Source organism: Myodes glareolus, chromosome 15, assembly GCF_982192425.1.
Source record: "Myodes glareolus chromosome 15, mMyoGla1.1, whole genome shotgun sequence".
NCBI classification, from domain to species: domain Eukaryota; kingdom Metazoa; phylum Chordata; class Mammalia; order Rodentia; family Cricetidae; genus Myodes; species Myodes glareolus.
In genome coordinates this window covers 49471739-49483882 of record NC_142040.1, presented here as the reverse complement: position 1 = coordinate 49483882, position 12144 = coordinate 49471739, and the positions used below count along the sequence as shown (strand labels likewise).

Genomic DNA, 12144 nt, shown 5'->3' with positions numbered 1-12144 from the left:
CAGAGCCTTAGTTATGAATGCTTGGCCTAGCTTTGGTTCGTTTCTGGCTAGCTTTTTTTCTTTAAGTTAAATTAACCTATTTCCCTTTATCTACCTTTTGCCTCGGGACTTTCCACCTTTCTCTCTCTCTCTCTCTCTCTCTCTCTCTCTCCCTTCCTCCCTTCCTTCCTTTCTTTTTTCTTTCTTTCTTTCTATTTTAATTTCGCTGCTTCTCATGCCAGACTGGCTGCCAGTTGCCTGGCTTCTTGCCCCAGGCATATCCCTCTCTATCTCCTTCGTTCTCTTCTCCTCCTTCTTGTTCTTCTCTTGAGCCAAGATTCCTCCTCCTGTTTATTCCCTCTGCCTTCCAGCGCTGCCTGTCCCTCTCCTGCCTAGCTACTGGCCATTCAGCTTATTATTAGACCAATCGGGTGCCTTATGCAGGCAAGGTGAAACAAATGCAACACATCTTTACATTGTGACAGTAATATTCCACAACAGACGAGCTGAAGACAGTGATGGGCAGGACCTCACTTTGACTGGGATGGCTTAATTATGACAATGCATGCCTCCTGCCTTCTACTTAAACCTGTACTTCCCTTCAAGGTAGACTTAGAGAGTCCACTGGGTCTCTTTGTTTCTCTTCCCAATGCAGACAAACTAAATAAACCTGCTTTCTCTGCTGTGTATTATTACTTATTTATTTGGTTGGCCTATTGGGGATGGATGGTGGAGCCTTGCTTCTTAATACTGCTAGGTATCAGGCAACCTAACAACTTCAGAAACACAGCCTCTGGGTGCTGGAAACATTAATATCTATTACACGATAGTTCCTGATTCTTTGATTCCCAATGCCAGCAACTACCAGACTGCTTACTGTGTCTATGGATTTACCTAGTCTGGATGTTTCACATAAGTAAAACCATATCGTATGTAACCCTGTGTCTGAGTTCTTTTACTCATCATGTTATTTCATGTTATATTCACCTACGTTGTAGCATGGATCAGCACTCTACTCCCTCTTACTACTAGGAAATAACCCTTTGCATGTCGCAATCAAGATTTTCAGTGTGAATGTCATGCACTGATGACACGTAACCTGTTTCTGCCCTTTGATGATCTGTGCTACTCAGACACTCAGCGGCAGATGTTTATTTGAATCTCTGGTCTCATCTGGGAGGTGGGTGGGAAATAGACCCAGGAATGGAATTGTCGGTTGTGCTATAATTCCATTGTAACTTTCTGAAAAATTGCCAAAACGTTATCCACAGTGATGGGCCATTTTACAGCCCACCTCCATGATACACGAACTGCAAATGTCTCCACAACCTTGTCCACATGTGCTATCCCCATGCACTTAATTATTACTGAAGCCTTCCTTGAGAGTGTGAGGTGATACCATCCTGAGTTTCATCTTCCTTTCTTAATGACTGGCAACATTGAGCATCTCATAACGTTACCATTTGGCCATTTGTTTATTTTAATTGGAGACATGTCCTCTAAGTCCTATGTCCATTTTGAAGCTGGGTGTGTTGTTTTTCTGTTGTGGATTTGTAGAAGTTCTTTATTTAGTGGGGATACTAGAAACTTACCCAACACATGACTTCCAAATTTTTCTCCCATTTTTCCAGTCTTATGACACTCCTCAAAACACAAATTTAAATTTTTTTGTATTTTTTTTTCAAGACAGGATTTCTCTATGTAGCTTTGGAGCCTGTCCTGGAACTCATTCTGTAGACCAGGCTGGCCTCGAACTCAGAGATCCACCTGCCTCTGCCTCCCGAGTGCTGGGATTAAAGGCGTGTGCCACCACCACCCAACTGACAAGTTTTAATTTTGATAAAGTTCAATTTATTTGTTTTTCCTGTTGTTACTCATGCTTTTCATGTTATATGAAAGGGACCCACTGCCAAATCCAAAGCTGAGGTGCTCACACTGAGCCCATCCATCCTTCCCACGCTGTCTGTGAGAAAATGTCACGCAGGATGTGTAATCTATAAAGAGCTTTCATTTTATGGGTGTTCTTCTTAGCCTCACTTCCAAAGAACCTGTATCAACAATCTCCTGCTGTCTGAGGGCAATGCTTTCTCTGGATGTGAAGTCCCCCTCTGCGGACACGTCACATGGAAACACTTCCTTCTCACCTCAGCTCAAGTGGTTCCATCCGGAATCTCATTCTGTCGGCCGTATCCTGGATGCTGCTGTGGCCATAAAGCATATTTCTCAGGCATTCCATCCCAGGAGACCATGGGTCAGGCAACGGATCCTATCTGACCAGTTGAGAGACAGCGTGACAAAGGGGGGCGCATGTTTTGCTATCAGGGAGATCACTATTTAAATTTCTCAGAGTTTTTGTAAATTACTTAATCTCACAGAGCTTCGATTCCCTTATCCATAATAAAGTTTGTCTTGTGGTTTTACAGTGTTACGTGACATAGCCAATGTAAAGCAACTGTGGCCGTGCCTAGTGAATAACACATGCTCACGGTTGTTACTGACATTCTCCGTGAGGAAATCAGTACATGCGCACTGGTGTTTTGGGGCCCTTCCTATTTCTCAGGTTGCTAACACTTGCATGGGAAGACACTCCCTTGCCTTTGTGGAGGGGAGAGGCTGCAGGGGAACTGAACTGGGGGCTTTATTTGTAGCATGATTAATAAAAACTTAGAGAAGAAATTAGGGTTCAACCTGAAGGTCAGAAAAGTCAAACAGCCAACCACTGGCTGTTATCTCTACCTCAGTCAGAAATGACGACGCTGTCTCCAGGAATCTCAGAATGAGTCTGTGTCTGAGAGCGGTCTCCTCCCACTTTTATATTCCTCTCTGGTTCTGGGATTAAAGGCATGTACCACTACCACCTGGTCTCTACAGCAAGCTAGTGTGGCTACTGGGATTAAAGGCCTGTGTTACTGCTGCCTGGTTTGCAAGGCTAGCCAGGGTGGCTGTTTACTTTTTTGATCCTCAAATAAGTCTTATTTATTAAAATACAAATGAAATATCACTTACACTTATTCATGCTAAGCTTGTATTTAGTTACCAAACTACTCCTCCCTTAGATGCTTTCTTGCCTTTGAAATGAAGTACAAGAAGGTCACCAATGTCTAGAAAACTAGGGAAATGAAGGCCAAGAAGCAGATGGGTCAGCGGACGCCAGCTGGTTTTATGACGGGAGCCTTTATTGTTTTAAAACCTTTGTAATGTCCCCAGTTTACTTCAGATCCCCTCAGTATAGTTGAAATAGTTGAATCAGCAACAAATAATTCCATAACTCTCTATGGTGTTTCCCTCTCTTAAGCGGAAGTCAACAACCTATTCTCTGGAACTGACAGTAACCCAAGCAGAGCTAGGCCCACAGTCTCTCTTGTAGCAGAGTGTATTGCCACTGATGTCTCTGTGTACAAGCTATGCTTGTGGTTCTGTGTAAGGTTTAACGACAGTCAGGGAGAGACTGGGCACTTCCAGGAGCCAGTGATGTGCAGGAATCTGTCCGTGTTTGGTTTCCTGCTCCTTTGCAGTGTGATTGCACAGCTCACTGCTCCGCGCTCACAGTCACGACTGTTTCCATGATTGGGTTGTGTCTCTCCAATTAGGCTCTTTCTCTGCTTGGGGAATCTTGTCACGAGTGTTTTGTTTATCCTTAAGTGCCTATAATTATTGTTGTCTCACCCAAAGAGTTCAGCGAACTCTTGCTGGAGATATTTAAGCTCAGCACATTGAAATACATGGAACCGTGTCTATGTGGGTGATATGCTTCCACTCTGGGACTTTCTAATAAGCCACGGAACTCAAAGTTTCCAAAAACTGATTTTTAGTATTAAATTAGAATATGAGATATTTTTAAATCTTATTGTCTCCCTTAGGAATTCAAATCAGTTAGATTACTCAGGAAAGACACATTTGTGTAGTTGTTTACTAGCTTGGTAATATGCTGTGCATTGCGGAGCAAGTTTTTTGCACCTTTGGGGTCTTAATTTCTTCCTTTGTTGATGCAACATTTAATGCCTTCTCAGAGTCTATCACTATAGACTCTATATAGAATGTATATGCAAACACATTGTCCAAAACTCGCCAGGGAGTACATGGAACAGCGTCTCTCTTGGGTGTGCGTCTATTCAGTCGTGCCCCCATTGAGAGTTACTTTATATCTGTGTTTGATCCTTCAGTGTTGGGTGAACCTTTCCAGTGGATGCCTGAGATACTTAATGTAACTCTTCAATCTAAACTTCAGCAAGTGAATTTACAGTGGACTGTCCCCAACCTTACTCATCAAGAATTAAACATGGTATTTCAAATAGAGATCAGTAGAATGAACACATCCAACATCATCTGGGTGGTAAGTATTTTCATTTGTCTTTTTTTAATCATTTAAGAAATCTTATGATCCCACAACATTTCCTTCTCAATACAGGTTTCCTAAACAATTGCATCCCTGGGTTTTTAGTTAAGACAGGTGGGTCTCAGCCTTCCTCATGCTGAAACCCTGTAAAATGGTTCCTCATGTTTTGGTGAGCCCTAACCATAAATTCATTTTCATTGCTACTTCCTGACTGTAATTTTACTTCTGTTGTGAATTGTAACACAAGTATCTGTGTTTTCTGATGGTCTTAGGCGACACCAGTGAAAAGGTCATTTGACCCCCAGGTGAGAACCACTGAGTTAAAACAAAGTAATATGGCCCATTAGGTTTGACGGATTTATTAAGAAAATAGATTCTGTCTGTTTTGCTGTTTGTCCCAAGATAGTCACTGGGTCTGTCCTTGCAAACACCGGGTCTGAATGTTGTCTGCAGATCAGTTATCTCACTCTCTCCTCTCTTCTTCTCTGTGCACCCAGCATCACCAGGAAAGCTGGGTGGTCCAGAATGAGATATAATGACTTACTGAAACTTTTCTCACAGAGAGGATTATTGGGGTCCTTTTACTTACCCTGTGCTGAGGGCACAGGGGAGCAAGTCCCAGCATTTACTATCTGGCCAGCACAGGAGGTGCCCGTGGACTGCATTGGACAATAACTTAGTGTCCTCTGTTTCCTGGAATGTGGGTTTGCTAATACATAAATTAATTGATGAACTCCTTCTTGAGAGGTAGAGACTGGAGGATCAGGAGCTCAAGATACCCTGTTCTACAGAATAAGTTCAAGGCCAACTTGGACTACATGATCCCTTGCATCAAACCAAATGAAAGAAAATCTTCAACATTTTTCTGCTCTGAATTATTTGGGGGTAGATTTTCACTCATCTTGATTCAGGTAATAGATGTGTCTACTGTGTCCGACACAGTCTCATCTAAGAGCACTCTGGTCACAGGCATTAGAGATAAAGGACACAGAAGACGGAGATGAGGACCCATCAGCCCACTGAGATCCCCTTTCCCTCAGGCAGCAAGTGCTTGGCATTTAGGGATCAAGAATGTCTGCCCTTCCAGTTAAGCCTGTCACTAATGTTAAAGTCTTCAGTTTTTTCCCATATCCGTTACCAAATATGAGATCTGAGCAAGGGGCCTAAAGTAAATAAAATCTGACTCAGTCCACTCGGGTTTATAGCAAGTCTGTTGCTGGGCTGTCTTTTCAAAGGGCAGTTTCCCACAATGGTCGCTGTTGAATGTGTGACGTCATCTTAGTAGTACGTAATAATTAGCTGTTCACTTCCCACTGTCAGCATAGTTTCCCACCATCCCACCTTACACAAAGAAACCTGATTGTTGTGATTATTATGGGTATTGGTCGGTGGACTAGGACTAAGGAAACATTCAACAAAGGTTCTGTTGGACAAAGGACAGTCCAAAAAGAGAAGGTCAGGAAAAGTGCTGGGGAATTTTGAAACATTGACACTTATCGCCATAACAAAATAGCATTAGTGTAGAACTAGGGAATCCTATTCCATCTTCCTCTAAAAGACAATTCTTATCAATTCTCATGTCAGGAAAAGTAACTAGTGTTAGTCATGGAACAAGTGGGTCCAATCCTTTGTTTTCTTAAATTTGATCCCATATTAGAGTCCTGGAATGTCTCTCTGAAAGGGAAAGTGGCATGTGGAAATTTTTTTCTCTAACTTACACGGGGTTAAGATCCCCAATGTAACTATTACTCCATCCATTCATTTTATCCAACTCAAAACCTGCAACTCCAGCCTCAGCTCAGCTTCATGGCCACCAGCGCATAGCTCTTTCTTTGCAGTTCAGCAGAGAGAGGCGGGGAAATAGCCTCCCTCTTCTCCATGGCAAGACGGGAAGGATGCTCACACGCTATGGCTCGTCTGACTCTTCTGGTGCCTGAAGTTGAGGAGGGACTTGAGATCTTCCTTCCTTCTGGAAGTTCTCCTTTGCTTGGGCAGCTCCTTAGAGTACAAGCTAGGAACCCCATCTCCACTTGTGCGGAGGGAAAACAGCTTCCGAGGTCATCATTCACTGTGCTTCCAACAAGCCAGACGGCCTCGGTGCTCGTAGCTAGAGCAGGATGCTTCCCTGCCAGTGCTGGCCACACAGTGTAACATGACGACTGGCTTGTTGGGGTTTCTGTCCTACCCAGTACCCCAAAGCCGGGCAAGCCCAAAGAAAAATCACACACAGGACTCCATAAGATTATAAACTGATTGACTCATTAGGTCAGGCTACTTATTAGCTCTTATGACACATATTACCCCATTATCCTTATCTACTTTAGCACATGGCTTCGTACCTTTCTCAGCTGGGCAAGTTACATGCTGCCTCTTCAGTGATCTGCACAGGAGTGGCGGAGGAACCTCTCTGCTTCCCAGAATTCTCCTGTTCTCATTGCATCACCTCTACTGGTTTTCCCACCTATACTGCCTGCCTGGCCAATCAGCGTTTTATTAAAATATGATTGACAGAATACAGACAATTCTCCCACATCAACACAGAGCCTTCCCGACAGCCACACTACATGGTGCTGCCCCAGGTCAAGCTTTGCTCTTTATTCTCGGACATTTTCTGTATTCCTTTGTCAACAGCAAGAGAAGGCAGAATAGCATCGCAAGCTTGGAAAGATGCCAGGGGTGGGAATCATCGAGGGGTAGGATTCATGCTTCTGCCATGAGTCATTGACCTCAGATACATTTCTATGCCTGTGTGTCTGCCAATTTCTGTACCTGAAATGGCTATATTCAAATTGCCACTTCAATGACAAAAAAAAATTGAATTCATCACATTTCTTAATCACTAATTGACTGATATAGCCAAAGTTTATCTTCTTCCTTGGCAAGGCTATAAACATCGCAGAGCGTAATCTGAGGTTAGATAGACTTCACGCTGTGTCTGGGAAAACATGACACACTGCATATTAATCAGGTGACGACATTAGCTAGCTCAGAATGTTGGGCTGTGGGCCTGCGTCAGGCTTTGTGTAAGGTGTGGGGATTCAAAGGCTGAGCACACAAATGGGATGTTCTAAGAGTGTGGGGGTGTAAGGGTCACTTGTAAATGCTGGGGCTAGGCCTAATTTTCTCTCACAATTTAAATAAAAGATTCTTTGAGACAAGATCTGAAAGAGGAGTTGGAGTTAATTTAGCATGAAAGATGGGAACAAGATCTCTGGGAAAACCCAATAGGAGAGATCAGAGAAAGGGTGTGGGTTAGCTATCAGATTTGAAGGCAGGATGCAGTGTGTGGGCTTAGAGCACGTGGAGACAGATTGGGGCAGGCAGATGCAGGGCAAGACCACCCAGGGCCGTGGGGAGAATGATCAGATGTGTTTACCCCAAGAGCAGTAAGAAGAAAGGGTGTGGCAAGACATGAGAGTTGGCTGCCGGGGAGTACCAGGGCAGGAATGGGTGGATGTAGGGAGAGTCACAGGGGAACCCCAACTGTGTGGCCTGCTGACCACATGATGAGTTTACTATCATTGTCTAGTTTAGTTTTTTTTTCTTTTGTTGTCTAGTGTTTATATTTAATGATATTCAAATACGATGTCTCAAGGGTATTCATTAAATAACGGAAGTTTCATGAATCAGGATATCAAAATAAGCAGACAAAAATATATTTTGTCAAAGGACAAAGCAAAATAATAAAGCGATATAAGATAGTAACACTTTTAAAGAGTCTGTTCTGTATAGACTAGAGAGGAGGCACACAATTAAACGTACCCAGGTAGATCACAGTGTTCTCGTTCCCCGGCTGTGTGAATCTGTTGTCGCCATGATTTAAGATTGGTGATCTGAACAGGGTAAAGATGTAAGAGCTGTGGCCCCCAAGCATGGCGTGTGGCTACTGGGCTCCACATACTGAGGATTTGTCATTTGTGCTAAGGTACACGGTGCAGACTCACACTGGCTTCCCCAGAAAATTCAAGGTGCTGTAAGGATTGTGCCTTAGGGATTCTATTGATGTGATGAAACACTGTGACCCAAAGCAACTTAGGGAGGAAAGAATTTTGTTTGTTTGTTTGTGTTTGGTTCTGTTTGATGCTCTTCCGTGTAACAGTTAACAGTTCGTCATCAAAGGAAGTCAGGACAGGAACCCATGCAGAGCAGGAACCTAGAGGCAGGAGCTGATGCAGAGACCATGGAGTTCAGCTTACCTGCTTGTTCAACCCTCTTTCTTACTGAGCCCAGGACCACCAGACCAGGAATGGTACCACCCATAGTGGGCTAGACCCACCCCCATCAATCACTAATTAAGAAGACGCCTTACAGGCCTGCCTACAGCCTAATCTTATGGAGTAATTTTCTCAACCAAGGTTCCCTCTTTTCAGAAGACTCTAGCTTGTGTCAAGTTGACATAAAACTATCCAGCACAGACTTGGGGTTAAGGCTGGGGTGCTGGAGGGGCACCTTAAAGAAAAATGAGTTCCCGAAGCTATGGGGGACTCAAAGAAAAAGAAAACATAATCTCTGCTCTCTTAGATTCATACCAGAGTCACAGGTAAAGTCCAGGAAGGCTTTGTGGTGTTTGGAGATGGGAAAAATTTAAAAAAAAAAAGAGCAGAAAATTCTCACAGTCACTTGAGGTGTGGCTCTACAGAGTTCTCACTATCTATGCATGTGTGAGGCCCTGGGTTCCATCTTCAACCCTGAGATATTTTAAGAAGGCTTCCATGAAGGAGATGGAGTATGACTTGAGCTTCAATAACGCAGCTGATTCCTAATGCAGAGGGAAGTGGAGGACACTAAGCCAGCAATGCCTCATGAGCAGATACTGAAATGCTAGAAAAACCTACAAAAGTATTGGGCAGACTATTGGGTCCAGAGAGAACATACCTTCAGACTAGTGAAACCAGATTGTGGGCACCTTGCAAGGTAGAGAAAGATGACATGAAGTTGATCAAATTTGATACTAGAGATGCCAACGTCTTAGAAAGATTCAGTTCACCTTGAGTAGGGTCCTCAAAGAACAGTATGAGGAACGTTGTCTTATTGGTTCCTCTAGGGCCTAAGGTTCTGACAAAGGGGGATTCTTGGAGAGATGTGGTCCATTTGACTGCCACATTTGAGAAGGCAAGAGAGAAAAACAAGGACCACTTCTGGAGATGTTGTTCCCAGGGTGCCACGGAAGATTACCCTGTTTTCTCAACTTTAGCTAGTCTACTCTAACTCTGGCTAAAATGAATATTTAAAAATACGAATATATATATATACTGCTTACTTCTAAAAGGACCATGCAATTAATTAGATTTCTAGAATTTTCTTAGCAAGGTCCAAGTGACCGGCATGATTGAATATCTGTCTCAAATCTTTGATTCAAGGCTTGAATGGCTTCTCTTTTCCCTCACTTGATCTGCCTGGGCCCCTGGGCAATGTGACAGTCATGGGGATTGAGGAGATAGGAGGTCACAGCTGCCAATGCTTAGACATAAGAGCAAGGGAGTGATGAACTAGGATTTACTGATTAATTAGTGATGAATTAGGAGTGGACTTAGCTTAGGATCATGGTGGTGTCAAAGTGGGGTAGGAGCTTGACCTTTGGAATAATTCAGGTTGGCCTATTTCCCAGGATGTAATGACTGTATATCTCCAGACATTTCCTTTATTTTTAGGAGAATTACAGCACCCCTGTGAAGTGGAACCAAGTTCTGCATTGGAACTGGAAGTCTGAGATCCCTTTGGAATGTGTAGCACATTTCATCCGAATAAGGGCAGTGGTAGATGGTGCCAAGTACCCTCCGCAGCGTTCCTGGAGCAGCTGGACTTCCTGGAAAGAAGTTAGTGGTAAGAAGTGAAATGGTTACGCATGAAGTGGTCACAGGAATAATCAGTCAGTATAACTCAGGGGTCAGGAGGCAACTGTAGCATGTTCCACTCCCTTTGAAAGCCCTGAGTTGATACTGTCATTATTTTCATTCGGTCATAATAGAACTAAAAAGCGGTTTTGAAATTTCCCATGGAGCTCTAGATGTCTGAAGTCTTCCTTCAAGTATTTTTATTGATTTAATGATATGATTCAGATAATTTTGTATTCATTTTCCAAATATGCAAAATATGTTTACTTTAAGTTTGCATGTATGTTTTTATTAAAGCAGCATATATATAAATATAAATATGTGTATACATATATATGCACACACATATATATCCACATATATATCTGGAACAGGTATTGGAAATGTTTCTGTAAAGGGCCCAACAGTTTCTTTGGAGACTATGCACTTAAGTCTTCAGAAAGCAGCCTTAGACAATGTGTGAACAAATGAGGGCAGTTATGTGTCAATAAAACTTTATTTACAAAAGAAATGGTAGGCTTGACTTGGCTCCTGGACTGTGGTTTGCCGATCCTCAATTTAGAGGCAGGGATCAATAACGGGAGAAGAAAATCAGCTTTTTATTACAGTGATAGAATTGTAGACAAATAACTTTAACTATCCTTCAATTTTGATCAGTGAACATTGTTGTAGGTCAAATTTAGAGTGGATTTTGCCATAGCTTCTCATGTTTCACTTGGCTACAGGCCAGCTCTACAGCAATAGTATCTTTATTCCTCACTATATGTCCTGACATATTATATGAATTCTACTAATATAATCATTCCTTTGCCAAGCATTGGTGCAAATTTATTAACTGAAACTAACAACCTATTAACCCAGAAATAACTTAATGCACACATTTATAGTAATAAAATTAAGTATACATTCTACCATTTTAAACACTAGACACTGGTTTAGTTATCACATTAACCCTAAGAAGTATTCTTTATTTTCATTCTCACTTAACAGATACAGAAAATGAGAACCAGGGAAAGTAAAGAACCTACATAAGCCTGCACTTCACAACTGTTTATTACCGCTTAAAGATTACACACACACACACACACACACACACATACATACACATGCATATATACACACCACATATATATGCATGTGTATACATGTACATATGTGTGCTGTATATATATATGCTTGTATATATGTGTGTATGTGTTTATATGTATATATATGCAGAAAGAAAATAGAAATGCAGGAAAAAAGTAAAAAAAATAAGCCATACATGTTAGCACATAATCACTGCTCCATAAACGAGTCAGAGGTGAACATAAATTCACTGAATAAATCGAATGTACTGTATAGTGGGTTCAAGGCTGACCAAGAATATATAATGAGATCTCACCTCAGAACAAGCTAACAACAGCAAGAGAAAAAGAAATAAGTGTATTATAAACAACTCTGGTATAATGGACTAGACTTCTTAAAACTGTAACCATAAAATGTATATAAGAATAAGTGAAAACCTGACCCTCAGAGCCCTCGGAGGGCAGTTTCTCACTCGTGGCTGTTCAGCAGAATCATCAAGAGGTCTTAAAAGCCTTCAGAAAAGCTCTGCCCAGGGCACTTGGCACCGCTGAGATGGTTGACAGCAGTATCTAGTGGCCCGATAGGTGACCAGCCAGGCTACACCAGCCTGGAGATAGAGGTAGGAAAGTCTGAGTGTTAGTTAGGGAGAAGCTGAAGAAGGTGGCGACACGGAGGAAGGAAGTTCCTTCAAAGAGGGAGCGTCCTAAGGACTTGGACATGCCGGAGGTCACAGGGAAGAAAAGACTGGGACAGGAGGAGAGGGAATTGAGGGAGCAACATCTCTGGGAAGGGGGAGGGAGTGAGATTCAGCATGATGGAGACAGACATGGCTTAGGGGCTGGGCAAGCTTTAGTTGTGTTTAGGCAGTTCAAGGGAGACGGTGTGGCTCTCAGTTCAGGGGTGCAGTCCGTGATGGCATGGACGGCC

The 12144-nt window shown here is 42.6% G+C and overlaps 1 protein-coding gene across 2 annotated transcripts in view; it reads left to right on the top strand.

The window, feature by feature from the left end:
* The window catches only part of Osmr (oncostatin M receptor), a 75046-nt gene that overhangs the window by 32100 nt on the left and 30802 nt on the right, over positions 1-12144 (top strand). For both annotated transcript variants that reach the window (XM_087896914.1, XM_087896913.1), the window contains 2 exons: positions 4143-4312; positions 9967-10138. In XM_087896914.1, the coding sequence (XP_087753040.1) occupies positions 4143-4312; positions 9967-10138 (342 nt within the window). The remainder of the gene's footprint in view (positions 1-4142; positions 4313-9966; positions 10139-12144) is intronic.